We start from the raw sequence: 27,983 nt of genomic DNA, 5'->3' as shown, positions 1-27,983 counted from the left end.
GGTAAGTTTCCGCCAAAGCTTTCGATAGGCACAGCTTTGCTCTATCGGGTTTTAAATAAGTTCGCTGGTTGTTGTTAAAAACATAGTTTTATTATTCTTTCGGTACACTTATGCTAAGATATCAAAAAGGAATCAAGTAAACAAATTAACAAAAATATAGTTCCTCTGGCATGGTCTTTTCTGACGAAACGTTTCTAACTATGACGCAATCAAGAAATTTATGATGACATACTCGAACCTATCCTACAACTGGTTTCCTTTCGTTTGCGAGGGAGATGCTAATCAATTGATTATACCTATATTAATTTCAACCTAAACTAAACATCAAATTTTCATGCTTTTAGTATTTTACTGTGCCTATGTCTCCATCATGACGGGCTGCTGCTCCTTCTCGCTGAACGGCGGCTCGTTCTCGATCTTCTCCAGCAGCTCTTCCAGCAAGATGCGCAGCTCCTTGGAGGAGAATTCCTGCGGCAGCGGCAGTCGCTCCAGCGCCACCTTCAGCACTGACGATGGCTCCATTTCGGGACAAACAATGCACATTCCGTGCACCAGACAACTGAGGCTCTGCGAGATCTCGCTCTGGCACAGCCGATGCTTCGAGGTGGGACATGGGAGCAGACTGATGCGGGAGCAGAGTTCGCTTAGCTGTGGCTTTAGGTTTTCCCAGCGCGCATTGATGTCTGCCAGGTTGGTCACATTACGGATCTGCTTGAACTTGGCACTGATGTCGATAAAATCGAGGAAGATCTGGCCCTGGTTAGCCCAGTTGGGCACTCGGATGCTGCTGCCTTCGGTGTCCTCGAACTGAATAAGCAGGCTGTGCAGGTATTCCATTTTTCCTGGAAAAAAAAACATTTTTTATGTCAAATTAAAAAAATTAGTTTCAAACAAAACCCACCATTGATAATAGCATCGGGTGCAATGTGTTGGAAGATAACTTCATGCGCCGTTGCAAAGTGCTTGGCCTTCAGCAGGTACTTTGCCTGAAGGTGATGCTTCCCGGCGGCACCTGCCTTCACCGCCTTAGCATAGTCAACCCACGACATGGGAACACCCAACTCCTCGACAACAAAGCGCTCCTCCGCATTTAAAAGCACCTTGGCCGACACGCTTACATTCCGCTGCAGCATCTGCTGCACCGCTCGTTCTCTCTGCGGGCGCCGCTGAATGTGCAACAGCACGAAGATGCTCCAGTGCCAGTAACCCTCATTTTCCAGCTGGCTAGCGAAATCCACGGAAAGCCGAGCCTCCGTCAAAGGCGAACAGTGGCGGTAGCCCAGAGCTCGCAGAGTTTGCAATAGAAGCCAGCTAAAATTACAGAAAACAAGTTAATATTTCACTCAAATAGACTAACAGCAAAACTCACCTCAGGCGGAAATCCATGGGATCGGAGGTGTGGGTGATTGGATTGAGGGTTTCTTCCAGAGAATGCGTTCGCTTGGAGTAAAGCTGAAGCAAATGGTAACGCAGGTCATAGACGGGTTTCTTGGTATGGGTGGGTGCGCCCTTGTAGCTAGGCGTCGGTGGTTCTGCATAGCACTCTTCCGCTTGGAAGGCATTGTTATAGGCATTGAGAGCATCCGTAATGGTCGAAGTGGGTGCCGTAAAGTACCAAAGTTGCATGGCCAGTACTGTCAGCCAGTTGTTATCCTCTAGCAGATTGATAGCGCCCTGTGAGGACTGCATCATGGGCACTCCGGCGGCCAGCATGTACATCTTGAGACGTTCAATATCGATGTACTTGTCCGACTTGCTCTTTTGCCAGGCATAAAGCTGCTCCTCCATAAGCAGCCGGAAGACTGCGCCAGAACTCAGTTGAGCCAGCACGAGAGCCAGGTTGGCATCATCATAGTTGATGGCCAACTCGCAAGCCTCGTTCACCCGATGACAGCTGAGCAGCTCCAGCATGTGATCCAGGTAGCTGTGACTGCTAACCTTTTTGGAGAGCAGATCCTTGCCCATCAGCGTGTTCTCCAGCCACTCGGAGAGCAGGTTGCGCCGGCACATGACCATGTAGTGTGAGTTCTTCTCGAGATCCACTAGCTCATCGTGATCGCCCCAAAGTGCGAACAGAAGCGACCACACAGACACTGCGTAATCTTCTTTCAGGCCTGCATTCCGCTGTTTCAGCGACTCGGAAAAGTGTTTGGACACCAGCTTTGTTCCGCTATCGGGCTGAATCCACGGGCACTCACTGCCCTCCACGTTCACTGACAGACAGTCGTTTAACTGAACCTCGAGATGGGGAAGGATGCTCTCGCGAATGCCCTCGTTTCCTTTGACCATGTTGAACTGCACCACCTGCATTACACTGGGCGACATATCGGTGGCCAAGCGGGGTGCAAAGACCATGGAGGCGGGTAGGGATGGTCCAGTAACTTCAAACCAAAGCAAGTTGATTACAAAGTAACTTCTATTGATTGTAATTTATACTTACATTCTTTTAGATTGCGCATGTTGTTGAAGGTGTTGGGCAGCACCAAAGAGTTCTGCGGACCAAAGCTGAGCTTGAAGCTGCGTCCCTTGTAGAATCCCAGATCGGCAATCCACTTATGGCGCATTTCATGGGCAATAGAGCGCGGCAAGGGAACTGTGGTCGCATGCAATTTAACCGGAGCTACTTTGGGCTTGCACACAAACTTGAAGACTTTGGCAACAATCGGCTCCGCCTTCTTTTCCTTTGCAGCTGCCACAATGCTTCCAGTTGCCATTGAAGAAGTCTGGAATTTGATGAATATGGTTAATGCGGTTTCAGGTGACAAAGGGCATTCATTTTACCTCATCGTAATGCGCATCACCCATCAGGCTGGCCTCAGAAACAGATGAAGAAACGGGCAATGCGGGCGATGGGTGTCCAAAATCGTATTGACTGGAACTCTCGGAGGCGCCATCCTTCCATGCAAGGGGTTCAATGTTGAAGAACCTACGGTTACGTTGATGACGGCCAATTTGCTCTGAGAAGATTTGTGAGTGATTCATTTTAATGCAAAGTGATTGTGAAATGATATTCAGACAATATGTAATGTTATCTTATATTTTTAATGAAAATGAATTGGATTTACTGCTTAACTTATAAAGGTAAAAGCTCTTTAAAATTTATTATTTGCTCTTTTTTATTTCTCGCTCAGTGAAATACAACAAACATTACTTGTTAATAAATATTTAGATATTATAATACAAGAAAGTTAAAATGTAAATATTGACAAAAATCTATATTATCTCTTGTTAATTAACATCACAAATTCTGCTCAAAAATTAACCAGCAACCTTTAAGAATCTAAATACTACACAAAATACACAAGTTCTAAATTTAAAAACTTTTAATAATTTAAAGCATTTCAAGAGATGGACCACCTACCCATGGGCTCATCCTCGGTGCCATTGTCGTCGACGAAAAACGACGATTTCATCAGCTGCATTTTGTGCGGCTCATTGCCCACCATATCTTGGGCTAAAGCAGCCGTGGGACTCATGATAGATGGTCGCGGATGACGCGGAGCATCAAACATGGAGAAATCCGAGTTAGCGCCGGCTTGGAAAAATTCTGCAAAATAATACAATTAAATAACAGAAACTAAAAGTGTTTATGAAAAGCATATACTTACGAGTTTTGTCCATCATTAGAAACTCGGCGGTGTCGTCCATTGGCCGAAATCCTCCGGCCACTCCAGTGACCAATGACTTTGGATCCAGAATACGGGCAGCGTCTTCCGAAATTTTCTGCGCCTGCCTTAGCGAGTTCAGGGTCATCTTTTCCGCGTTTGCCTTCTGCTGGGCTTCAAGTGCAGTCATTTTTGCCTTCTTTGGATCGGTGGGCACCTCGTCCTCTTCATCGCTATCGCCCAGCCCGTATTTAGAGAAATGCTTAACGCGGAAGACCCAGCTGCCCGTTTCCGGACGATACTCTATAAAGCGCGTATCGTTTTTGTCGCACACTCGGCGCAGCTTGCCCTCCCAGTCCATCTCCAGCAAACGCTGTGGTTCCTTGATGGCCTCGTGCTTGGTCTTGTCCAATGGCCAAACCTGGTCCAAAGTGACCTGTGCATCTCGATTTAGGCCATGCCCAATGGACGGCTTGTTGTCGTCGTCGGGGTAAATGATAATCTCCTTGTTACGGAAGTGCACTAAAAAGGTTGTTCATTTAAATTAAAATATTAGAACATTGATCTATAAAAAAGAATACACAAGTAGCTCACCGATTTCGTCGAGGTTCAGCCCAGCTACATCCATCTCTTTACCAAAGAAAACATTTCCGTAGCCTTCTCGACCCACCGTGAAGTTGGGCACCACACAGGAACCGTCCTCTGCTAAATACGATCGCAGGTCGTCCAGCGATGGAATAGTGTAATAGCCGACTCGTCGCAACACAATGCCAGTGGGATGGGCCTCGTAGTCCGCAGCATCTGCAGTAGCTGCCTCGATGGCCAGACGCGAACGATTGGCCGTGGTGTCTTCCGCTTCATGCGACCTGGTCGATAGGACGCTCTCGTTAGCCTGCTCCGAGGTGAAAGTGTCCCGACGGGCAATGGCACTAGCCTGATCTTCGAACGGATTTTCCGGGATGGTGGACACCGAGAGCCGAACGGTCGACGAAGGACGATAAGTATCCAACGGTTTGCGTGGCACCAGCTCGTTGAGTGTGCTATTGTGCGGTGATCCCTGGTCCATTCCGGTCTGAATGTTATGCTGTCGCACCTTTTCCAGGTTGTTCGGATGCAGCCATGACTCGCGGCGACTGCCGTCCTGGCTCTCGCGTCCGTTTGTGGCTCCAGGCGAGTTTCCTACTGGTGGTGGCTCACTGGGAATGACTCCGCCGAATGATTCGCGTTCTTTGTTTGGCGTTGTCACTTTGGGGCGAGTTTGGGGAGTATTGGGCGCACTGCCAATCGAATTGGAGGGATTCCCGATCTCTACATTCTTTACTTTGGGCTTGATTACCAAACGCTTAGCATTGGGCTTGAGATTAAAGCCCTCAACCGTCGCATCGAACTCCTCGAGACCGTCGAACAAAGATTTCCTGTTAAGGGTGCTGCCCAAAGCTTTTACCTTCACTGGCGCCGGACTGTTTTTGGTGGCAATTTTGTACTGATTGCTGCTCATGTCTAACACCGCTTGCTGGGCAGCTGGATTTGTGGCCCTGGTGGCATCAGCCTCGTCGCTGTGCTTTAGGTCTTTGAAAATGGGAGAGTCTCCGTAGGGTGAAGTGACCCTGGCCAGAATTTGTTGATGTATTGGCTGGTGCGAGGGCGTCATAATACCCACGGTGGGTTGAGCACCCATAAGACCTCCGGTTAACGAGTTATTCGTGCCCACACCACCAAAGCCGCCGCCCAGAGAACCGCCAACGCCACCGAAACCGCCAGTTCCGCCACCAAATAGTCCTCCCGTTGGGGCAGCTCCTGTGCCACCCAAGGTCGAGGTTCCTCCGCCGAATAGACCTCCTGCCGGCTTGGCCGTGTTTCCGAAAAGCGATCCACCAGTATTGCCTGCGTTAAAATTAAGCGGTGCTGCGGCGGTGGTTCCAAACCCTCCGAATCCCGAGGTCGCTGGCTTGTTAAGACCGGAATTGAAGAGTCCTCCGCCCGTGCCTGCTGTGCTGGTATTTAAACCAAAGCCTGTGAACGGGGTGCTGGCCGTGGAGGTGGCTCCAAAAGCTGGGGCAGAGAAGCTTGTGGCAGGCTTGCTTCCAAAGAGACCCCCACCTGCGGTGCTCGTGGCCGGAGCGCCGAATCCAAAGCCAGTGGTGGCAGCCGGTGCGGCTGTGCCCAATCCAAAGGCTGACTTATTTGGATCGGCGGCGGGTGTAGCTCCGAATAGTGAGGTCTGAGGAGTTGCTCCCGCAGTGGTGCCGAATCCCCCGAATCCGGTGTTTGTCTGCCCAAAAGCAGGAGCGGCACTGGTCGCCGGTGCCTGTCCAAATAAACTTCCTGTCTGTCCGAAGGCGGGCTTCGCTCCGAATGGATTGGAAGCGTCAGCAGCCGGGGCGGCAAATGGCGTAGTGGTGGCAGCCCCGAAAGGCTTCTGCAAAAAGTTATTCTGCTGGGCCGGTGCGAATGCGCTGTTAGTCGCCGGTTGCTGTCCAAAGGCTGTTGTTCCGAACATGCTTTTGTTCTCGGTCACCGCCTGGCCAAACAGACTTGTACTAGGCTGCGCAGTATTGCCGAACAATCCCGAGGTCGCTGGCTGAGCAGGCTGGGCCACCTGAGCTCCGAATCCGAAGGCACCAGTTGTACTGCCCGCCTGCGGGCCCTTGCGTCCGCACATGTAGTCTTCCAGGCGCAACTCCTCCAACGATTTGCCCTCGTATTCCTTCATCGCCGTGATACAGTGCTGTTTGGTGTTAACACTGTTCGGCTGGCCGCTCTTCATCAGCGTATCGGTGCCGAGAGTGGGCTGGTACTTCACCACAGCAGTGCCCGTATTAACACCTGCCGTACCCACAGCGGTGGACTGCGGTAGGGCAAAAGCCGATGCTGTGCCGCTTCCAAAAACACTGGTAGTTGCGGGCGCCGTCGTTCCAAACGATCCGAATCCCGATGTGCTGGTTGCGGCAGCTGGTTGGCCGAACAACGAGCCAGTTGGTTGGGCAGCAGCCGTTTGCCCAAAGGCTGTCATCGCTGGCTTTGCAGCTCCAAAGGCGGGCAACGTCGATTGACCAAAGAGTGAGGTGCTCTGGGCCGTCTGGGTGGATCCAAAGATGTTCGATGTCTGCTGCGGCTGCGAAAATGCTGCAAAGGAATACAAGTAATGTAATTATTCAGAAATTTTACTTTATTTGTTCGTTTCTAACCTCCAAAACCTGTGGGCTGCGTTGTGGCGGTGCTTCCGAATGCAGTGGAAGTATTAGCCCCAAACAGTCCTCCGGCGGGCTGCGCAGGCGTGGCCGCGGTACCAAAGAGTGACTGTTGCGCCGGCTGGGCGGCAAAGGTGGATGTGTTTCCAAAGGCCGGAGCCGCCGGTTTGCCAAAAGCCGACTGGCCAAACGGAGTGGCCGTCGTGGTGCCGCTGAAACCGCCAAAGCTGGTGGCCGCTGGCGTGGCTCCAAAGCCGGGTTTCGAGCCTCCAAACATGTTGCCTCACTGCTCAGTCTGGGTAATTCGTAGATCCCCTTTGTCCTTCAAACTGCAAGCTATTGCAATGAGCAATGCTTCGGATTTCACCAGGTTGCTTAATCTGCGGAATGGCGCGACCGTGTATGATTATTGGGGGCGGGCTCCCTTCTCGGTATAAGACAAACAAACACTCCCGATTTTGCAAAAACACAGCGAGTTGGACGCAAAAGGTGGACAGAAATGGCGCGCCGATTTTTTCACGATGTCCGAGAAAAATGCAGCCGGTAGTGTGGCCAGAGAATGTTGTCGCGGGAGAACAATACACTGCAACAAAAAGTGGGGCAAATTGCAGACAATTACGAAACCACAAATAATTTAAGAAGCCGGTTAGTGTATTTAAAATTTGGTAAAAAAAATAGTAAATGGTAGGAATACGGCTCAAGTTTTGCTATTCATTTGTGTCCGTTTATTACTAAAATGATCTAAGACTCCAACCAATGTTTCACTGGGTTTTGACAAGTTTTGCGAGGCAATTTTAGGGTAAATTTGGTTTTGGTTTTTTAATGAAAACTATGGTCGTTTTGGGGTAAGGAAAAACTGGCTACATTATTCAAAACAAACGAGCGAAGCGCGAGGTTTTCCGGAGCGCTCAAAAAAATCTACTGAGCCGCGTGCGAATGCGAGTGTGTGTGTCGATGTGCGGGAGTGTGAGCGGAGATAATTAGCTGAGCGGCATCGGCCAACTCCCAAATCGAGAACAATACGAGCGAAAACAACGCAAAATGCATTAGCTAGCGACAATTGCGCGGAATGCAGGCTTTTGTGCAATAATTATTTTGTGGCGATTTGTCGTTACCCCAGTCGTTCGTAGAAATCTGTAACGAAATCAGAAATCAGAAGCGAAATGCTTGTGTTGGCGGCATTGTGAAAACGAAATCGAAACTCAACTACGTGTTGCGCTTTTTCTGTTGCCTAATTTTACGTCTTGTTGTTTTTATTTTCGCAAACGAAAGTCTACCGCCCTGCATGTGTGAGTGGTGATCGTGTGGCGCTTGTGTTGGTGGTAAAAGTCGGCGCAGAAAAAACAACAACGAAAGCCTTCAAGATGAGTGTGTGGAGCGATTGCAATGCCAAGCAGGCGGAATTCGGCATTGGTAAGTTTGGCTATTAAAGCGATAAATTAACAAGAATATGGCTAAGCAAGAATGTTTAAACAAAGTGCTTTGTAAACAATCATAAAGGAAAAGTTTATAAACTGCTAGTCGCTCCTAGCCAGAACCCCTCTCTTTTCCTCTCATTTCACCGCATGTGTTAGCCCCCTGCTGCGTTGCTACGGTAAAACTTGTTGCACCTTCTCACTTGCACATGCGGCGACTGTAGATCCTCTCTTTTCTCCCTCTCTCTCTATAATTTCGTTTTTCTTTCCATTTCATCCTGCTCATTCAACACTAACATAAAATTCTGAGATTTTGCTCTTGAAACTAAAACCTGTTTTCTATCATCTGTCGCTCTCCTCTCCCTTTCTTACATGCAACTGCAACACACGCACAGAAAAAGGTATTCTTGCACTGAAAGAAAAAATTTTGAACTATAAAGAAAATTAAAATTTTTGCTCAGCTCCGCACTTTATTCAAAAAAGCTTATGCTATACTCAACAGTCATATTCATGTAAACATGGAAACAATCAAAATTATAAGCGTAAATATAACTCTTCATTCAATTTCATTATATGTTTTTTTTTTGTGTAACTATGGGACAGATCCCAATTTACTGTGAGTGACCATGAAATATCTAATCGCGACCCGCTTCGAATACGTGTGAATTTTTTATGGCTCCGCTTTTGTTGACCTTTTCACCGCTGATCAATAGATACGACAGGTACAGGTACTTCATGCCGCAGGTAGACCGAGTGGAACTGGGAAACTCACTCGTTTACACTCGAATTGAACTCCCCAATGTTTGCACTTGTTATTTACACATGTTTGCTTCTGCCTCTGCCCTTTTTTGTGTTTGCGCGTGTACTAACTGTCGAAATCGCTGCGAGTACCCGATAATACCGGTGGGGCGTGGTCAGGTGGGCGTTGGGTGGTAGGCGGCCGTAAAACGTAATCAACTGCGATAATAATGGAATATGGAACGGCAGATAAGTTTCTCTGTGGCATTGAGTTGCGATTTTGGCCTTTGTAATGCAAAATGCCTTACAGCTTACATATACAGGGATTTGAAAGATACACCTTATCAAATACAGTTTTGATGTATTATTGTCTTATCGCGCTTTTCCAGTTTGTTTACCAACCTTTTGTTGTCAGAGACGTTCAAATTCTAAGCAAATAAATAACTGGCTGTTCCATATTTTGTAAAATATGTTAAACCAAGGGTTTTGCTTGGCAGCTCATCCATTTTGCGCGTTGATTGTTAAATATAGCTTGTCGCAGGCGATAACCATTGAGTAATCGCTTTATCACTTTATGGAGCCCATTGCTGTTATCGTTTATCGAAGTGTGTCTGTGTTGGTGGGTGGCACTCCACTGAATTTATTTCAGTTGAAGTGCGAGTGAGTTAGCTCAAGTTAAGTCCTCTGCCTCCTGCATAGCGGTAGTTGGAGCACACTCACACTCACTATAAATACCTGATTCATATATGTACATGTATATGTATGAATGCAAGGTTCCACTCACTCCTGCCGAGTGGAAAACTGCAACTCCCTGATCACTCACCCCCACGTACCGTGGAATGATATTAGAAAAACACAGCTTTCCCAAGCATATATGTATGTATAAACAAAGTGGTTCAAAATACATATGAATTTAAAATGAAATTGAAATTAAGAAAATAAAAACATTTTTATGTTTAGTAAGGTTTCCTCATTTTGTTTTTTTACACAAGATCGGTAAAAAAAAACGTGGACAACTCATAGTCATTCCTTTTATTTAAAGCTAACTATGTTGCCCACTGTTCTCCTTCTGGCTTTGACGATTCGTCTGTTTGTCGACCAAGTTAGAAGTTTGCCTGCGGTGACATCTTCACTTCTATGCTGCACTACTCCACTGTTCATTGCCTTTAGTTGGCGTGCACCTGCGGGGTCCTCGTTTCCCCTCACACACTCTCTTTTTTTACCCCCTCCATACAGATGCATTCTACATTTAAATTTGAATAGCAAAAACAACAACCGCGTTAATAATAAATACAACAACACGAAATGAAGGGAAGAGCTGGAAAAGTAAACGTAAAACTTAATGAGGCCTGAGAGCAGTGGGTGAAAAGTGGAGTCAAAACTAAGGAAAGAACTAGGAGAGGGAAAAGGGGGTCTATTTGATTTGGTTTCTGATTTCAGAGTCTGGGTTTTCTCAATTTAATTAAAATTTTCCAGTTCGTTGGACTTTGAGATGCATGAAATGCTTTTTGATTTGCGTATTTTCAAAGAAAAACCTTTTTTTCCCTGTGATTTCCACACACCAATTTAAACCCTAATCAAATTTTAGCCAAACAGGTCTTTTTGGATTTCTGGCTATTAAAACCTCCATAAAAATTTAAACTATAGTTTTCGCTAAGCTTAGCTCTGGTACAATAACCGCATACAATTGTTTGAAAATACCTGTGGAAAACAAAAAAATGAATTGTGTATACCTACTACATCCTTGAAGTTTATTTAAGTTTATTAAGAGAGTTTAACGTTTTGTACGAAATACTCATATTAGCATCTTAAATTAGGTATGATTAATCACTCAAAAATATGCTCTTTACAAAAATAATTTCATAACTTAAGAGCTTACCCTATAATCAGATTATATCTTTGAAGTCTCTGCTTCTATAATTTCGAAGATAAACAAGATAATGTTACTCAACCTAATAAGAGTCCCCCGAATCGCGTTATCAAGAGGCAGATGCCCTTCCTCCAAGGCGGCTGCATAACTGTTTGCGCTGCTGACTCAGATCAGGGAACACTCATCCCCCGTACTTTACCCTCACATACCATTCTCCAACTCCGGATAGTTGAGCAACCGCCCAAGTGACTTGCACATCCACTTGTGATTCTGATTCCACTTGGACCACCACCCCAGAAAACCTCCACTATCAACGTACTCCCCCCTCGACGAATCTCCGCTTTCCATTTCGCAATCAGAATGGAAACTCAATCGCTGCCACCATTCCCCCAACCATCTTGCAACTATTTTCACCCCCATTCAAAGATTGCCAATGTCGGAGATTGTCGCATCTTTGGTTTCCCTTCTATGCTAATTGAGCGACCGAATGCAATCTTCGATTGCTCTCGGAAATTGCTTAATTAAACATAAATTGCCTGCGGCAAAGAGCATTTATGGGGATCGAATCCGATCGGGGGAAAGTTACCAGTGACTGGGCAGCGGGTTGGAGGAGGTAGCCGCGTCATTGGGGCACAGTGCGTCATCCGGTGTCAGTGGAAACTGGTTTCAGCTGCCCAAGAAATGTGAGCTAGTGTTACAAAGGTTACCAAGTTCCATTAAAATATTTTCCTCAGGAGAGCTTCCACAGTTGAAAATGTTTAATCAAGCATTCAGTTGTCATAAAAACTAAAAAAATGTTATATCTAAAATTGTACATTTTAGGTTGAATATCTTTACGAAAACGAATTCTTTTAAATTTTAATGCTGTCGCTGCTTTATTTCCTGCGCAAATATCTGTTTACAACAAATTCCCATATTGATAACATTATTTTAAGGAAACATTATTCTATCCAAGCAGTAACCATACTTGTTCAGAAAGTCATAAAACCAATTTTAAGTGATTTTCTGAGATGTCCCAAATGGGTCAAGTTTGTGTTTACATTTCCTCTTTTGCCTTTTGTTGCTCCGCAATTTTTATGGCTCTGCTCCGTAATAATAACGTTCTTTTTATCAGCATTCTTTTTGTTTGGATTCTAATTCTAATTTGTTTTTGGATACTTTTTACGACCGCAGCGACATTAACCGTAACTGTCAACGGACAAACGCTCGAAGCGGTTGTGCAAGTATTCTTATGAATTTATGTCCCATCAAATATTATCTATGGTTCAGCGATGGAATGGGCTGTCCCGCCCGAAATACAACATTGGTCTACCTAATTGGTTATATGCCTGCTGAATAATACCTTTTTTGGCAAGCCCAAATAGGTGTAAAAAAGGAAAGAAAAGAAAAATATTTATCTTAAGAAAAATTAAGATGTTTTTTTTGCTTTAATTTTGTTAAACTATCTTAAAAAGAATACAGTGATTATATATATTTTTGTACTATAATTAATTCAACATAGTATATTCACAATACGTAATTATACATTCCTCACAACGTCTTTAATTAACCGCATATGTATTTATCCTGCACTAGAATTTTTTACTGTGAAACAATAGAACTCCCATCCCGCACTCCCTCATTTTATAAACACAAGTGTTGAATTTTTCGTACCCATATTAGAATCACCTCATCCCGTTTTAGAGAACTTCTCTGCCAGTTGTAATTAGTCAATGCCAGAGCATCTTAACCAACGAGAATCATTATAATTAACCCTCCAAACTGTTCTCGACGCTTTGGGCAATTAAAAACATATATATATGTATATAGGAAAATGTATATATAGAAATCGCTTTAGGGGCTTAGCTCATGAAAGCTCGTACTTGGATATTTATACTCGAATACCCCGAGCGATAGAGAGCGTCAAACACAGTCGCTACTATACAGGAAAACAAAATAAAAAATAATACAAAAAAGTGTGTGGAGAGAATCTGCATATGTGTATGATCATATATAGCCATAAAGAATCTTCTCTGAGCCGCGTGCTATTTAAACCTGAAATTTTGAAATGAGCCAACTTGCGGCTGTCGTTGTCACGTTGTTGTAGTTTTTGTTTTATTTTTCATACCGTCCAGTCACCAGTCACGACGCCAACTTCGACACCAATTGATGACGAAGCGCCCCAACTGAGGTTTTATATATTCCAGTTGCTTTATAGACTGCGATTTATTATTGTTTTGGCTTTTGCTTTTTATCTAGCTTTAAGCAAACTTGGGTTTCGCGGTAAAAAAAAGGCACACTTTGTTCACGTGCTGGAGGCACTTCACCATCTCCTTTTTCCTAGGTGCAGCTGCATTCGATGGAGCTATACACGGAGCAAAAGTGGGACCAAAAGGCACATAGTTATTGAAACCTATTCCTATAACAATAACTAGATTTTTAACTAGAAACGTTATTTGTTTATAACATAATCTAGTTTAAACTAAACTTTTTAAACATACTTTGCTCGATGAAAACTTGTCGAGCACATTAGACTACAAGTCATTTGAGTCATTAATGTAAGCAACAAAAATATAAAATATTCAAATAGTTTTCCCTTGTGCATTTCTGCAAAAGGAGTCAGCTCATTGTTCAACTTCTGTTTAGTTTACCTGACTGCCTGTTGATGGCTGGCTGTTTTGCGTTTTCTTTATTGGCCTGAACCCTTTTTCCTCAGCTCTGCCATTGAGCCGTGACTCCCCTTTCTCCCATCTCTGGGTATTTATAGTCGCACAACTTGTGCATTTCATTATTTATGATTGTTTCCGTTAGTCAACCAGTTTGTCGCGCTGTGGCAGCAAAAAAAAGGGTCTTGGGATAGGCTTTGTTTCGCTTATCGGCGGCAGACTGGAGAAAAGGAAATGGGCTCGATTTAATGACGTTTTCGATCGTTCTTGAACTCAACCCCCACGATTCTGGGGCTTAAAAAAGGTGTGCCGTTCCCAGTGACTGATTACTTGACCGCAGCGCCGACGTTTTCGTAGGCGTCGACGTCGGATGATTCACTTGCCGTTTCCGAGTATTTATTTTACTTGCGCATAAATAGCCCCCAGAAGTGGATAGAAGTGGATTCCCTTTAATCACGTTGCGCATTGGGTATTAAAAATAAATCCAATTAATTCGATTAGCTTATGGCTCTGGTCTATATTTACGCACTTCTTTAGAAACTTTCCCAGCTGGGAAAACTCTTCTAGAGAGCACCGCTCAACTGGTTTCCGCAATTGACCCAGTCCCACTCCAAGTTAACTTTCCACGCAATTGGACAGACGAAATAAAATGCAAAGCGCAAAAAAAGTGGCCGACAAAACCATCTCACACGTCTGTACAATTGAGGTCAAAATATTAGTAGTGAAAATAATTTATCAAATGGAACTTAAGTTATTTTTTGTATTTATTTTTCGTTTGCTGTATTGTACGTTATTTAATTTTGAAATATATAGGAGATGCTTAAAGAAGTTAGTTCTTACTAATCCCTTTTTTATTGGGCACATATCTTGAAAGCTTCCAAGTTATCCTTCTAATTTAGAAGGGCCTTGCTTTACGTGTCCATTCAAATTGTTTTGCAGAAAAGGGGCTGAAACTATTATGGTGACCTCCCTTGTGCGAGCACAACAGCAGCGGCAATGAATACCTTTTGCGAATTGTTGCCGCTGTCGCTCTTAATGTGCTGTGGAGGTCGTTCTCGCTTGTTATGCTTTCCATCGAGATCGGGCAGCGCGAAACATTTGCGAGCATCGGTCATTGGACCGTATCTGCCGTTCCGCTGCTCCTCTTCGGTAACGCCGTCGTCATCGGCACTTCCACCACCACCACCATTCCCCTTTCCTCCTCCACCGATTCCAGCACCACCATTACCACCATCAGCAGCACCACCACCACCCGGAGCGTGCCACGCAAAGGCGGCTCAACTTGGTTTTTGTATCTTTTTTGTGCGCTCGACTGCGGCGGTGCTGGGGATTCGACTTTTATGGGGGGTGGTGCACATTTGTGTGCTCAACTATATATGTACATATATTAAATATGATGTTGCTTATATCTGAAACTTGCACTATCAAGGCGAGGAGGAAGTTTGTCGGCGGCGATGTCCCATTATGTCTCATGTGTGAAAGGCAAAAATAAAAGCCCACTGCGCCAAAGGGAGTGCGAAATGGGTTTTTATATGATGATATGATTAATTTTTAAGCAACATTCTTCCCTGTGGTGTTGAAGTGAGATTTTACCTAATGTGGTAATTAGTTATTTGAAGAGTAATTTATATTAATTGCTTTTGTACCGAATTACCACTTACTGAAAGACAAATCTGTCGAGGTTAACTTTAAGTTAGAAATTTAAATTAGTTTGGCGCTCTTACCATATTCAATGGTCGAGAAATAAGTTATTTCCTAAATCTTTTTTTCGTTTAATTTTTTTGCCTAATCCAAAATATTGGTTTTGCGACTTAGTTCAATAATGACCACTTATCTGCTAGAAGCGAATTCCGGGATGCCAAGATGCATTTCCAACTTCTTAGAGCGATATCAGTTTTCAGTTCCAATGCAAGTGCGTCATTTGTAGTTCCCGTCCAGACATCCAAGTTTTATCGGCAGCTGGCTTTTCGAGGAAGTTGCCCAAAGCCAGAGTTGTTCCAAAGACCAGAGCGTATTCCGTTTTTACATAGATCTCACGTATAAAATAAAAATATTTTGCTTAGGCGAGCGAGGGAGGAAGAGGGGGATTCTGTTGGATGGATGGATGGTGGGGGTGGGGGTGTTGCAATGGGTTTATCAAATATCCCATCCGCTCGGGTGCAGAGATAGCGGCAACCCAGTTTCCGATGATCAGCGCGTTCCCCTCGTAATAACGAAATGGGCTAATTGATAACCTTCCGCTCTCGTTGATTCGCGTTGATTTTGCTGTGATTTCGCTCAGTTTGCAACGGTTGACAAGTGGAAAAGGTGCTCTAAGCTAAGCTCCCTAAACACCCGAATGTGATTTTTATTTTCATTTTTGACTAATTTTAAACTGTTTCTTTCTTTTTAGCCAAGTGCAATTTCGACCAGGAGACAAAGCCACATCGTCTCAATCTGGATGTAGGTGATGCTGTTATAATACTCAAGGAGACCACCCACTGGTATTACGGCTACAGGCAAAAGTAAGTAGCAGAAACCTTTTATTTTTATTTACATCAATATCTCCAATTTGAAGAAGAGGAAAACAAAAAACAACCTATAATTATCATAAACCCACTTCATGCTTAAAACAATGTTTCCTCTCTATAATTACCCCTCAACACCTATCCAAAAAAAGCTATAGACAAACATGTAAATCACGAGATTTCATTAATTTCGTTGCAAAGTATGCACTGCTATTATTTTGATTGGTTTTGCTTGTCTAATCAAACAATCTGCTAGATCTTTTCCCCCGACTTTCACTGCAATCTCGTTTGTCTAATGCATATGCATGAGCGGTGTGGAAACATCCCAGACATTAGCGGACCTAAAGCAACAGACAATCGACAGACGGAAAACTAAAAAAAACTGAAAAAAAAACAGCAGCAGCAGCAGCCAAAGTTCAGAAGCGGAAATGGATTTTTCACAGGCAGCCGAGTAGAGTAAGGCAATCGTAAATCAGGTACACAAGCGCCGCCCATTTGGTTTGTTCTTTGTTTACTCCTCAAGATGTCTGGCAATTCCGGGGAAATCTGTGCCACTGTGCTCTTGCTCAACGCTCCTTCATCCTTTTACTCCGAACAGATGCCACCATGTGGCTGCCAAAGTTGCATGCCACATCCGTCGAAGAGATAAAGTTTTCTTTTCCCTACCCTCCTCCATTCAATATTTATACATGGTTTGACCCTTTTGCTGCCTTTTGGTTTTTTTTTTTCGTATCTCATTCGGTTTTATCTGGAGACGACTGACCACCACGTCTTATCAAGAAAGAAAGAAAAAAAACGAGGAAAACAAGAAGAACGCCATCCGAATTGACGGAGCTGACCTTTTCCACATTTCTGCTGACCCAAACATCTCGATCCCAAGTGGAACCAGAGATTCCGAGAGTCGGACATCTCGGATGGTAGAACAAATACAACGAGTAGCAAAGAAAGTAAATAAATAAAAGCACAAATTTCCCGATCACAGTGAGACACACTCAACCAAAACCAGTAGAAGTCCAGAATGTGTTACTTTAATTTGCCTTAATTGCGTAGCACATTTCCCACACTTCACTGTGCGTTTATCTCCTGGTAATATAAAGAAATTCAAGGCGAGACGACACTCGATATGCTGATAACCTCTTTGGCCCGAATTTCTGTTTGTTTTCGGCTCTGCCCCCCCATCGAATGCCTATTTTTGTTTATAGGAAAATATCAATTTTAATTGTGGATTTTCTCACGATTTTAAAGCGTAAAATATCGAAAATTACGACGCTTCTGTCTGGGAATCGAAATCAATTGGAAATGGTTAATCAATTTGAAGGTTACCCAACGCTAGAGATACCTGAACCGAAAGCATCGAAGTAGAACTATGACCGGGGTTCAGGGACCCCAGAAGGGGATTGGAGGGGGACGGGGCTGCTGATTCCACAAGTGATGAATGCCTCGAGCAATTAAAGCGGCCACCCCGCATGTCAAGCGGCGAATTGAGCCAAATTAAAGCATTCCATTTCATCCGACAGTGTCACACTTTGAGCGCACTTCCTCTGCAGACTCCCAAGCACTGAGAAATATTTTTGGGAATAGTTTTAGAATAAATAAATAACAATTTATATAAGCCTAGAATGATTCCACATCAAAATAGTTTGAATTCAAAGCAATTATTCTTTGATTTAATGCAATGACTTACATCTTGCAATGATAATAAATAACCCATAATATCTTGCAACGATAATTAATAACCCAAAGCAATCTTTCCCTACAATAACTCCACTTGACTCCTTTTTGCTAAGTGCACGCAGTTCCAGTTCCCCTATCACTTGGCTTGGGTTGGGTAATTCATCAGCCGCAATGGCTGTTGAATTGTGTCATATATGTAAATATGAAGTGGCCACAGTGGAGCGCCGCTTAGATATACTTTTCTTTACTTTACAGATGGGGGGAATGAACAAACTCGACTTTCACTGTGCTGACAGTAAAGCACGGAGTGGCAATATGTTCCTTTATGTTGCACCCCATGTGCATGCCACATTTTAATGACTCTCCCTTTTCTTTTTTTTCGCCCCAATATTATTGCAGAGCCAAGGAAACACGCGGCATATTTCCCAAGAGCTATATACATTTGTGCGAATACAATATCGTGAATGGGGAGTACTGCATCCAGCGAACGGATATTGTCGAGGAGATCACCAAAGTTCTCCTCGAGTGGGGCTCCATAGCCAAAAATTACTTTCTGGTGAGCATCGAGGTTTTTTTTCTGAAGTATGACTCAGTTTTAATCTGTTATTTGTTCCAAATTTAGACCACTAATCCCAGCTTTCCGAAGATTCGGCGAAAGATGAACGAGCTTAATAATAATCGAGCAGCCCTGATCTCCGGCAATCTTCCACTGGACGAGGTGCGCAAGGTGAAGCTGCTGGCCACCAACCAGATCGATACTGGCAACAAGCTCCTCGGTCTGGACATGGTGGTGCGCGACGAGAGCGGCGACATTCTGGACACCAATGCCATTTGCACCACAGAGCTCTACGAGCACCATGTGCACGCCATTCAGCGCATCGACAAGGCCAATGTGAGTATATAAAATTGCAGTGGAAAAAACTATACCTGTCAGCTATAAACTCAAGTTCAAGTCGTTAAAGATTTGGGAAAATATATATTTGTTTCTTTGTATTTCTTATATTTTTACAGTCATCTGTAGAAAGCCAGAACTGGGATTTTTAATTTATCTTGAAAATGTGTTTTATGGAGATTATCAAAGTTCTGTAGTACAAAAATGCATATTTTAGTTTTAAAAATATTGATGATGATTCATGGGAAATTTACTGGCCAAAAATTAAGACTTTTTATAATTTTAGGAATCCCAAAATATTATTATAAATCCGGCATCGTAATTCTAATAAGCTATATTAAAAAATTAGTTAACAAATTGTACAGTTCAAAATTATTTTCAGTTTTCATAGGGAAATATTTTTTTGCTAGGAAAACTATATAATTCATGGCTTTATAAAAATGAATTCTAATCCTCCTGTTATATATTCACCTTATAGCGGCTGTCCAGCGAAAAGGGAACAACACGAACCCTCAACAAGTACTCCCACAACATCCTGCTGCACGTAAACGCCTTCGTGTGCAAGTTCCAGGAGGATTCGGACCTGCTATTCACACTCTTCGACGGCGAGACGCACAAGCCCATCAGCGAGAACTATGTGGTCAAGTGGTCGCGGACAGGGATGGCACGCGACATCGACCAGATCGATAACAACCGCGTCCTGTTCACGGATCTCAGTAAGAGCGATCTGGCCATCGCCAAAATGTACCTGGTGTGCTATGCCATCCGCATCGGCTCCATGGAGTTTAAGGAGTCTACGGACTCGAAGCGAACCAGCATGAGCATTGCCAACAGCATGCTGAACGCCTCGAGTCGCAAGGCATCCCAGCTTTCGGTGAGCTCCAGTGGTTCCTCCACGAGCAATGGGGAATACATTATCCGACGGCCGTTTGGAGTGGCTTGCAAAGACCTCACGCCCATTATCAACAAGTCGGATGACTTCCGCGGCAACATTGACCTGCCATTCATAATGTGCGAGAAGGACACTTTGGATGGGACCCTGCGCAAGCTGATCGCCAACAAGGACATTGGCAAGATCGACTCCAAGATGGCGGTAACCATAGAGGTGCTACGCGGCGATATAAAGCAGATCAAGGAGGATTTTCCCCGACTGGTGCACACAAATGTTCCGGTTGCCCGCAAGATGGGTTTCCCCGAAGTTATTCTTCCGGGAGATGTGCGTAATGATTTGTATCTTACGATCTGCAGTGGAGAGTTTGCCCGCATCGCCAAAACCTCGGAGAAAAACGTGGAGGTATCGGTGTGTGTGGCCAACGAGCAAGGTTATCTCATGCCAGGAGTGCTGAGCATTGGAGCCGGTCATCAGCCAATCGATGAGTACAAATCGGTGGTCTACTACCACGACGATAAGCCCAAGTGGCAGGAGACGTTCAAGATCCACGTGCCCATCGAGGACTTTAAGCAATGTCACCTGCGGTTTGTTCTCAAGCATCGCAGCAGTAACGAGCAGAAGGATCGCACTGAGAAGCCCTTCGGCCTGGCTTATGTGCGTCTAATGCAGGCCAACGGCACCACTATTCCGCAGGGGCAACATGTTCTTGCTGTTTACAAGATCGATCACAAGAAGTACGACAAAACGGTGGCCAATTGTTATATGGAGCTTCCCGCCACAGTTGCTGAGTTGCAGGGCGCCAAGCCTTCGATCAGCGGACTCACTCTGCTGCCCAAGGATCAGCTCTCCATTGGAGTTAATCTGTGCAGCACGAAACTCACGCAGAGCGGTAAATTTGAGTCTTTAAATTCTCTTTAATACTTACTTGAAAGTGTATTGTTTTTTTTTAGTGAGCTTGCTTGGACTTCTAAACTGGTCAGCACACAAGGAGACGCTGGAGCAGTCCCTGAATGCCTTGTCTACAGTTCCCGGCGAAGAGGTGGTGAAATTTCTGCAGGACATCCTCGATGCCCTGTTCAATATACTGGTGGAGAATGATAATCCCGAGAAATACGATCAGCTCGTCTTTATGAGCATTATACACCTGATTGAAACCGTTTCTGATCTAAAGTACCAACACTTCCTCACAGTTCTCGATGTTTACATCAACGAGAGCTTCTCTTTCACACTTGCCTACACGTGAGTAAAAAATACAATACAATGCAATAAACCTTTATTAATTGTTCTATTAATGCTTAGCAAACTGATGGATGTGCTGCAGAAGAATATCAGCGATGCAATAACACCGAAAGAAAAGTCGGCCGATGGCAATGATCTGGAGGAGAGTGTGGCGGTGCGTCGTCTGTACAAGACCACTCGTTACCTTCATTACGTGATGAAGTTTGTGATCCGATCGCGTGTTCTCTACGCCGAGATGAATTGTAAAACGGAATACGTGGACTTTGCCACTCGGCTGCAAGAGCTTCTTCGCATGTTCATCGACATGATTGGCTGTCCGAGCAATCTGCTCAAGTCGGAGGGAGCTCTTCTGAAGAATCTGCACATTATAGCCACGGATCTGATGCAGGTCTTCGATCAAGTGCGATTGAGGTGGATTTAAAATATAAATCTTACATTTTTGGAAACTAATTAGTACTCTTTAACTTTAAACAGCATATCAATTGTGGAGATCTTGGAGAAATTCCCACCCCGCCGACTCACTCAGTCGAAAATGGGCTGCATCAAGGACTTTGTGGAGACCAAGCTGTTCACTCTGCCGAAATGCAGGGCCATCCTGTTACCCGTGTTCTGTAAACACATCAAGGATCACCTCGAAAGCAAGGAGGAGGTAAGTAATTGGGCAATAAAAGCGTGTAACCTTTATTTATCATTTGGGAACTGCATTTCGTTCTTAATCCAATGCATCGTCCTCGATAATTGTCTTGTATATGCACCGCCAAAACGCAAAATTAAAACATAAACCAACACATGTTCAAGTCAAGTCACTAAAAAAAACTTTCAGTATAACTTTCCTCACACAATTGCTTTATCTTCTACAAAATTTCAACCGTTCTTTGTGCTAAAGAATGCCCAATACAGAAAAATATGTTAACCAGATGCTCTAAACTTTCAATAAACTTTCACCATTTAATAAATATTAGTCCATTGCATACTTATTAAATGTGTTAAACTCTAACATTTTCCAAAACATGGGTTATTCATTGACTATAAATATTAATAAACTTTCACAATCCTAAAGATGTTTGTTCATATTGAATAATTGAGGTTTGTAAACATACCCGCGATTCTCTAAAAATATATTTTCTTGACATGTGACTTGTCTTAATTTTGCTCAGTTATAGTATGAATTTATAAACTAGTTACGAGTCTAATACCTGCAAGCTATGTTTAGTTAGTGTTAAGCATGTTGCATTTGCTTCCTATTGAATTATAAGAACGTTTAGCATGTGAATTGGCAAATTCGATTTATTTATTGCCTGTTGTTCTTTTATGTGTCTTGTGTCCTAGTCTTAGATCAATGTTTTCTCCACGTCTTAGTTTTAAGCACCATATAAGTGATTGAATCTTGTAGTGACTTAGCCATGATTCGTCCAAGTTGGCTCCATGTTAGCTAGCGATCTTCCTGTGTGTGTCTATAGCGAGATATAGATTGTACTTAACATGGGACGTAGCGAACTCATGTAAATGTTTTGTAAACATTTCACCGACGTGTTTAGTTTGGTCATTAGTATTTTGCACTCGATCACCGTCATCGTCATAGCTAGAAAGCAATTTGCATTTGGCAGCTCATCAAAGCACCACACAAACCACATCCACCACCCGGGAACAGTAAACACACCTTAAAAACACACCGAAACACTGAACACACACCCACCCGAATATGAATGTGCGACCTACCTCATCACCGGCACCCAGTTATCCAGCTATATACCTATCTGTCTGTACCTCTTCTCTAATTCCATCATCACTAAATGTTGTTCGTATAATATTTCAAAAATCAAAACCAAATCTTTATTCACGCACAACCCAACCGATGTGTTGTTATCGTTTTTCTGTTGTTGCCACCGCAATTGCCTTGTACAAAATACTAGGGAGACTCGAAAACCGATATCTGGCAGCAAGAAAAGAATCTTTCGAAAGCCGCCAAAGTGCTCGGACAGAAAAAATCCCAACTGCACACATGTGATACGACTGCCAACAAAAAGGTAAAGGAAATAAATCTCTCATCCCGAAAACTCTCACATATAGTAGGCCAGCTCAGGACAATTCCCTGTGATCTGTGATCATCAGCTCCTTGATTTGATATCCCCGATGTTTTTGTATTGCCATCATGTACCACCTAAGAAGCCTCTGTTACGAGCAAAATTTTTACCACGGCTTTTGAGCTTTATGCTGCTGATGGCGGGAAAATCGATTCATTTCCCTCCATTGGCGCCCGCTAAGTTAGGCTTAAGTTGTTCCAGCTTTTTTGCAATGCAATGTTAAATGGTTTCGTGTTTTTTTTATACCTGCAACGTTTTTTATGTTAATTATAATAACAATAAACACTAACGTTAACTTGTTCTTTTTGAATCCAGCAAGTGAGAAATCAGGGCTAGAAGAGCTCTCAAAACAAATAGATTTATTCTCTAAGATCCCAATTATATTTTCAATCTCATTCAGTTTGGCTTAGAAGCTATAAGATTATAATATAAGTTGCTTATTTGCAATATGAAAGTAATTCTTCAGACTTGCCAAATTTACATGAGTTGAAAATAGTAATTTGGCTTTAACCTTCTGAAATATGATCTCCCCTCGTTATTATCATTGCCCCTATTTAATGTACCCATTTCCATCGTTAGATTGCCGAGTGCATCAACATAATGAACAACATTTTGAAACTGCTGTTCCGTTCGGATGTTGGCTCCACGCACAACGACATCCGCGACATAATGATCATCCTGTTCCGCACCGTGATGAAGGCGGCTCACGCCTTGGACCGGGATACGGGATTGGTGGGCAAGTTCTTTGCCATCATGCTGGGAATCCTGCAGCGCATGGACGCCCAGCACTACGAGTACTTCGTGAAGGACTTGCATCAGCGCGGCGAGCTGAAGCACTTCGTCATCGAGATCCTTTTGGTGTTCGAGGAGCTGGTGTCGCCGCACCAGAAGCCAGTGTTTCCGCGCGACTGGATGGACATGATTATGCACCAGAACACAGTGATCCTGGGAGCCCTCAAGCACCTGACGGTGGTCATAACGGACTACTTCCTCTGTCCCTTCGAGAAGCAGATCTGGTCCAACTTCTTCCAGTGCTCCATCGCCTTCCTCGTTCAGTCGCCACTCCAGTTGAATGATTTCAACGACAAGAAACGACAGATTGTGTTTGCCCGGTATCGCGACATTCGGAAGGACACGGCCATGGAGATCCGGAAGATGTGGTTCCAGCTGGGCCAGCACAAGCCGAAGTTCGTGCCGCAGCTGGTGGAGCCCATCCTGGAGATGAGCATGATACCGGAGCGGGAGCTGCGCCAGGAGACCATTCCCATCTTCTTCGACATGATGCAGTGCGAGTACTACAGCTCGCGTTTGGAGCTGGAAAGCTATGGCGACACCAAGTTCAACAATGCCCACCACAAGGGCAACTTCTCCGACTTCAAGACGGCGATGATCGAGAAGCTGGACATCCTGATCGGAGCCGGCAAGGGTGATGCCGAGTACAAGCATCTGTTCGAGACAATCATGCTGGAACGCTGCGCGGCACACAACACACTGAATGTGGACGGAACCGCCTTTGTGGAGATGGTAACGCGGCTGATGGACAAGCTGCTGGAGTATCGCTTCATTATCCAGGACGAGAGCAAGGAGAACCGCATGGCGTGCACCTTCTCGCTGCTGCAGTTCTACTCGGAGGTGGATCTCAAGGAGATGTACATCCGGTATGTCTACAAACTGTGCGCCCTGCACATGGAGTTCGAGAACTACACGGAGGCGGCCTTCACGCTCAAGTTGCACACGGAGCTGCTCCGCTGGACGGACACGGAGCTGTCGCCGCAGTTGCGCAGCTATCGGCACAGTTCGTGCCGCACCCACCGCCAGCTGAAGGAGGCCCTGTACTTCGAGATCATGGAGTACTTCGACAAGGGCAAGCAGTGGGAGTGCGCCATCGACATGTGCCGCGTTTTGGCTCGCCAATACGAGGAGGAGATCTTCGACTATCTCAAGCTGGCGGAGCTCCTCAATCGGATGGCCATGTTCTACGAGAAGATCATCAAGGAGCTGCGCCACAACTCGGAGTACTTCCGCGTGTGCTTCTATGGCCGGGGATTCCCGAGATTCCTGCAGAACCGCGTCTACATCTTCCGTGGAAAGGAGTACGAGCGGCACAGCGACTTTTGCGCCCGCATGCTCGTCCAGCATCCGCAGGCGGAGCTCATGCAAACGCTGGAGGCTCCGGGGGAGGATATAACCAACAGCGACGGCCAGTACATCCAGGTGAACAAGGTGGAGCCAATAATGGGTCAGGAGTTCAACAAGTTCAACGAGAAGATCATTAACAACGAGATTGTCAAGTACTTCACCGCCAACAATGTGCAGAAGTTCCAGTTCTCGCGTCCATTCCGGGACAGTCTGGGTGGCGGAGACAGGGACGATGTGCGCAATCTCTGGCTGGAGCGCACCGAGCTGCTCATCCGTTTCCCGCTGCCAGGCATCCTGCGCTGGTTCCCCGTCGTCGACACAAACACTTTCAAGATTTCACCTTTGGCACGGGCGGTGGAGATCATGAAGGACACGAACCGAGATATTCGACAGCTGGTGATCCTGCACAAGAGCGACGAGAGTCTGCACATCAATCCACTGAGCATGAAACTCAACGGCATTGTGGATCCGGCGGTGATGGGTGGCTTTGCCAAGTACGAGGAGGCCTTCCTCACCGACGAATATCTAGAGCAGAATCCCGACGACAAGGAGTTGGTGGAGGAGCTCAAGGAACTGATTGCCAATCAGATTCCCTTGCTGGAAATAGGTAGTTATTGAAGTACTGGGAGAAAGCTGATAATGTGTTTAACCAATTTTGTTTTAATCCCAACAGCCATTCAGCTTCATCGCATGCGAGCGCCGGATAGTCTGAAAGCTCTGCAGGAGCACCTGGAAGGCTGTTTCGCTGACATGCAGCAGCACGTGGAGCTGCGCTACGGTCGCAAGTCCTGTGACCTCAAAATCGAACGAGATTCGGTCGTGATGCGCAGGCCAAACACTTTAATGTCACCACTTTTCGATGTGGGCAACAATCGCAACTCGGAAACCAGCATGGGATCTTCAGAGTAAGTTCATGAAACTAGATTTATGTGGCGTAGCTCTTATACCTTTTTTCTTTACCAACTTGCAGTAGCGGCCTGTCGAAGTCAACGTTTCTGCCGCGGCCACAGACCAACTCCATTAAGAACACCCTGGCGAGCTTGAGTTTCAACACTAGGTGAGTGACGATCATTATCCGGAGTAGTTTGGAATGCCCGCCCTAACAAGAACTCTTCTCACTCCTCATCCATGCTAACCGCTGGCTTTCAGTTTGAGACTCTAACATTATTTTGATTTCGTTTGATTTTTCAATTGCATTTTTCTTTCCCTTCGTTTCGTTTAATTGCCTTATTTTGCTTATCATCTCGCTTACTCGACCATGCCCACATGTTCAGACCCAGTTTGGGACACTCGCCGAGCATCAAGAGCAACAAGAACAAGGATAAGACTCCGGGAAAGCGTAGAAATAAGGATGGAAAGGTTAAGGTAAGTCTATGGTAATAAATTTAACTTTAACCCTTGCTAAATGCTACTTAAATCCACAGGAGCGCGAGGCCCATAGCCTGTCCAGCAGTCAGTGGTACACACCACCATTATCCACCATAACTTCAACGCCCGAAAAGGAGATCAATACATCCATAGCTTCGCTAGCCAGTACTTCCAATAGTTCTTTGAGTGGTCCCAAGACGCCCGATCCTCATGTCCTAACAGAAGAGGTAAATTTCTTTAAACTTGATTGTTATAACACTATCTAAATCTCACTTTGATACCACAGCTCACACCCAAGCGACCTCTGCGTTCGGAAATGGAGAAAGAACGACGTCTTTCGCGACCGGCCAGCATTGCCACTCCTACGACGACCATCAAGAATTTCCCCGACACACGCTCCTTGTCCGAAAGCAGCAATCGCAACTCTGTTGGTAGGTTTAACGGATATATAATTTGATTATAAGCAAAACAATTTAATATGTTTAAATGTTCCTTCAGAAACCACGGATTCCACATCGGAGGAGGACATTCGACCGCCACCTTTGCCCGCCAAAGCCAGGGACTCCACCGATTTCACCAGCCTGTCGCAGAACATGGACTGGATGCCGAATGGTTACTCGCTGCTCAGCTCAATTAGCAACACGAGCAGCAGCAGCATGAGCACCACGTCGACACTGACGAAGACCAGTATTACCAATACAACGTACGAGTATTTGGAGACCACGAACTTCAGTTTGGTGGGTGCCGTCGATGGAAACAAGCCGCGTCCACCGACGCCGCCACCGAAGCCATCGCGCCACAGCAAACACATTCCATAGGATAGCAGGGGCTTGGCATTCTGAACCCCCAAAAGCTTCCAGTGCAGCGCCATATATGTTCAAACGTTGTCGAGTGCCAAATATTCTTGTTACTACATGTATAGCCGGCAATCGAGCCTGTACACCCGCAGCCACGAAAACAGCAACGACCTTTGCCTCAACCTAACGACCGCCTACCAAATCAAGTGTCTTAACAAACGATCGCATTAGCCTGTAGCATTCAGATTCCCGATAACTATGTTTAAGTTTTTGGTTACGTTTAAATGATATTATGTTGAACATGTCATTTTCGTTTAGTTAAGAATTATGTCGTGTAATTTGTGTCCAAACAGACCCAACTGCTTGTCTTCCACAAGTACTAATTAATGTTGTACACACATTCGTTGTACTTTTAGATGTTAATGATTAGATGTAAATCAGCAAATCGAAAACTTTGTACGTCTCTTATGCAAACAAGTGCCACAGTCTATACGCAATATCAATTAACACTTAAACCCTACGACGATCTTCGATTTTAGCACAAATTTACGAACAAGTCAATTACGAAATAATAATGAGAAATGAAATCTTTTATGCTACAATTTTAGAACATTTTTTTGAAGAACGCTACTATTTACACTGTTTTTGATACGATTCAGTATAGCCATAACGTAGAGCAACTTAATGTTGAGATTTACTTGTTAAGCTTATATATAAACTATATATGAACAACTTTTTACACTGAAACCATACGGCACAACTATTTTACTGAACCGGAGTATACATTTTAGTTGTAAATTCATTGTTTAATTTGTATCTTAATGGATTCTGTGTAATTTTCGATCTGTGTATCGGCCAAAGATTAAGCAATAATAAAATACGATTAAGCATGTACGAACCAAGAATGGGTTGTTTTGGTTTTCTTTA

The 27,983-nt window shown here is 44.6% G+C and overlaps 2 protein-coding genes across 5 annotated transcripts; one reads left to right on the top strand and one right to left on the bottom strand.

Moving 5' to 3' along the window:
- Positions 1-68: 68 nt before the first annotated feature.
- LOC108087227 (nuclear pore complex protein Nup98-Nup96) lies at positions 69-7,527 on the bottom strand. Of its 2 annotated transcripts, XM_017184510.2 has the most exons (9): positions 6,794-7,525; positions 4,200-6,731; positions 3,609-4,127; positions 3,362-3,547; positions 2,782-2,957; positions 2,441-2,723; positions 1,370-2,381; positions 902-1,311; positions 69-842 (listed from the first exon to the last, which is right to left on the bottom strand). In XM_017184510.2, exons 1-9 carry the CDS (start codon positions 7,071-7,073, stop codon positions 358-360), a joined length of 5,883 nt encoding a protein of 1,960 aa, XP_017039999.1. In that variant the 5' UTR covers positions 7,074-7,525; the 3' UTR covers positions 69-357. The 2 variants fall into 2 exon arrangements, with proteins under 2 accessions (XP_017039999.1, XP_017040000.1); XM_017184511.2 differs by lacking the exons at positions 69-842; positions 902-1,311; positions 1,370-2,381; positions 2,441-2,723; positions 2,782-2,957 and adding an exon at positions 3,099-3,307 and having other exon boundaries at positions 6,794-7,527.
- Positions 7,528-7,673: 146 nt separating this feature from the next.
- Positions 7,674-27,961, top strand: LOC108087235 (dedicator of cytokinesis protein 1). 3 transcript variants are annotated; one of them, XM_017184524.1, is made up of 16 exons: positions 7,674-8,209; positions 15,857-15,968; positions 18,045-18,201; positions 18,268-18,537; positions 19,016-20,318; positions 20,380-20,668; positions 20,729-21,079; positions 21,143-21,317; positions 22,582-22,695; positions 23,332-25,498; positions 25,565-25,796; positions 25,862-25,948; positions 26,166-26,256; positions 26,316-26,486; positions 26,546-26,690; positions 26,758-27,961. In XM_017184524.1, exons 1-16 carry the CDS (start codon positions 8,161-8,163, stop codon positions 27,075-27,077), a joined length of 6,033 nt encoding a protein of 2,010 aa, XP_017040013.1. In that variant the 5' UTR covers positions 7,674-8,160; the 3' UTR covers positions 27,078-27,961. The 3 variants fall into 3 exon arrangements, with proteins under 3 accessions (XP_017040013.1, XP_017040014.1, XP_017040015.1); XM_017184525.1 differs by lacking the exon at positions 22,582-22,695; XM_017184526.2 differs by lacking the exons at positions 26,166-26,256; positions 26,316-26,486; positions 26,546-26,690; positions 26,758-27,961 and adding an exon at positions 26,041-26,154.
- Positions 27,962-27,983: the final 22 nt, after the last annotated feature.

Source organism: Drosophila ficusphila, unplaced genomic scaffold, assembly GCF_018152265.1.
Source record: "Drosophila ficusphila isolate 14025-0441.05 unplaced genomic scaffold, ASM1815226v1 contig_791, whole genome shotgun sequence".
NCBI lineage: Eukaryota > Metazoa > Arthropoda > Insecta > Diptera > Drosophilidae > Drosophila > Drosophila ficusphila.
This window is presented reverse-complemented; position numbering and strand designations above follow the sequence as displayed.

What these genes read in the sequence shown, in the direction of transcription:
- LOC108087227 (XM_017184510.2), bottom strand. Translation starts at nt 7,073, where the DNA reads ATGTTTGGAGGCTCGAAACCCGGCTTTGGAGCCACGCCAGCGGCCACC. An exon ending in CATGCGCAATCTAAAAGAAT is followed by an intron (nt 2,382 to 2,440) that starts GTAAGTATAAAT and finishes TTTGGTTTGAAG; the next exon opens with TTACTGGACCATCCCTACCC. An exon ending in ACCCGATGCTATTATCAATG is followed by an intron (nt 843 to 901) that starts GTGGGTTTTGTT and finishes TTTTTTTTCCAG; the next exon opens with GAAAAATGGAATACCTGCAC.
- LOC108087235 (XM_017184524.1), top strand. Translation starts at nt 8,161, where the DNA reads ATGAGTGTGTGGAGCGATTGCAATGCCAAGCAGGCGGAATTCGGCATT. An exon ending in TCTTTCACACTTGCCTACAC is followed by an intron (nt 20,669 to 20,728) that starts GTGAGTAAAAAA and finishes ATTAATGCTTAG; the next exon opens with CAAACTGATGGATGTGCTGC. An exon ending in GATTCCCTTGCTGGAAATAG is followed by an intron (nt 25,499 to 25,564) that starts GTAGTTATTGAA and finishes TAATCCCAACAG; the next exon opens with CCATTCAGCTTCATCGCATG.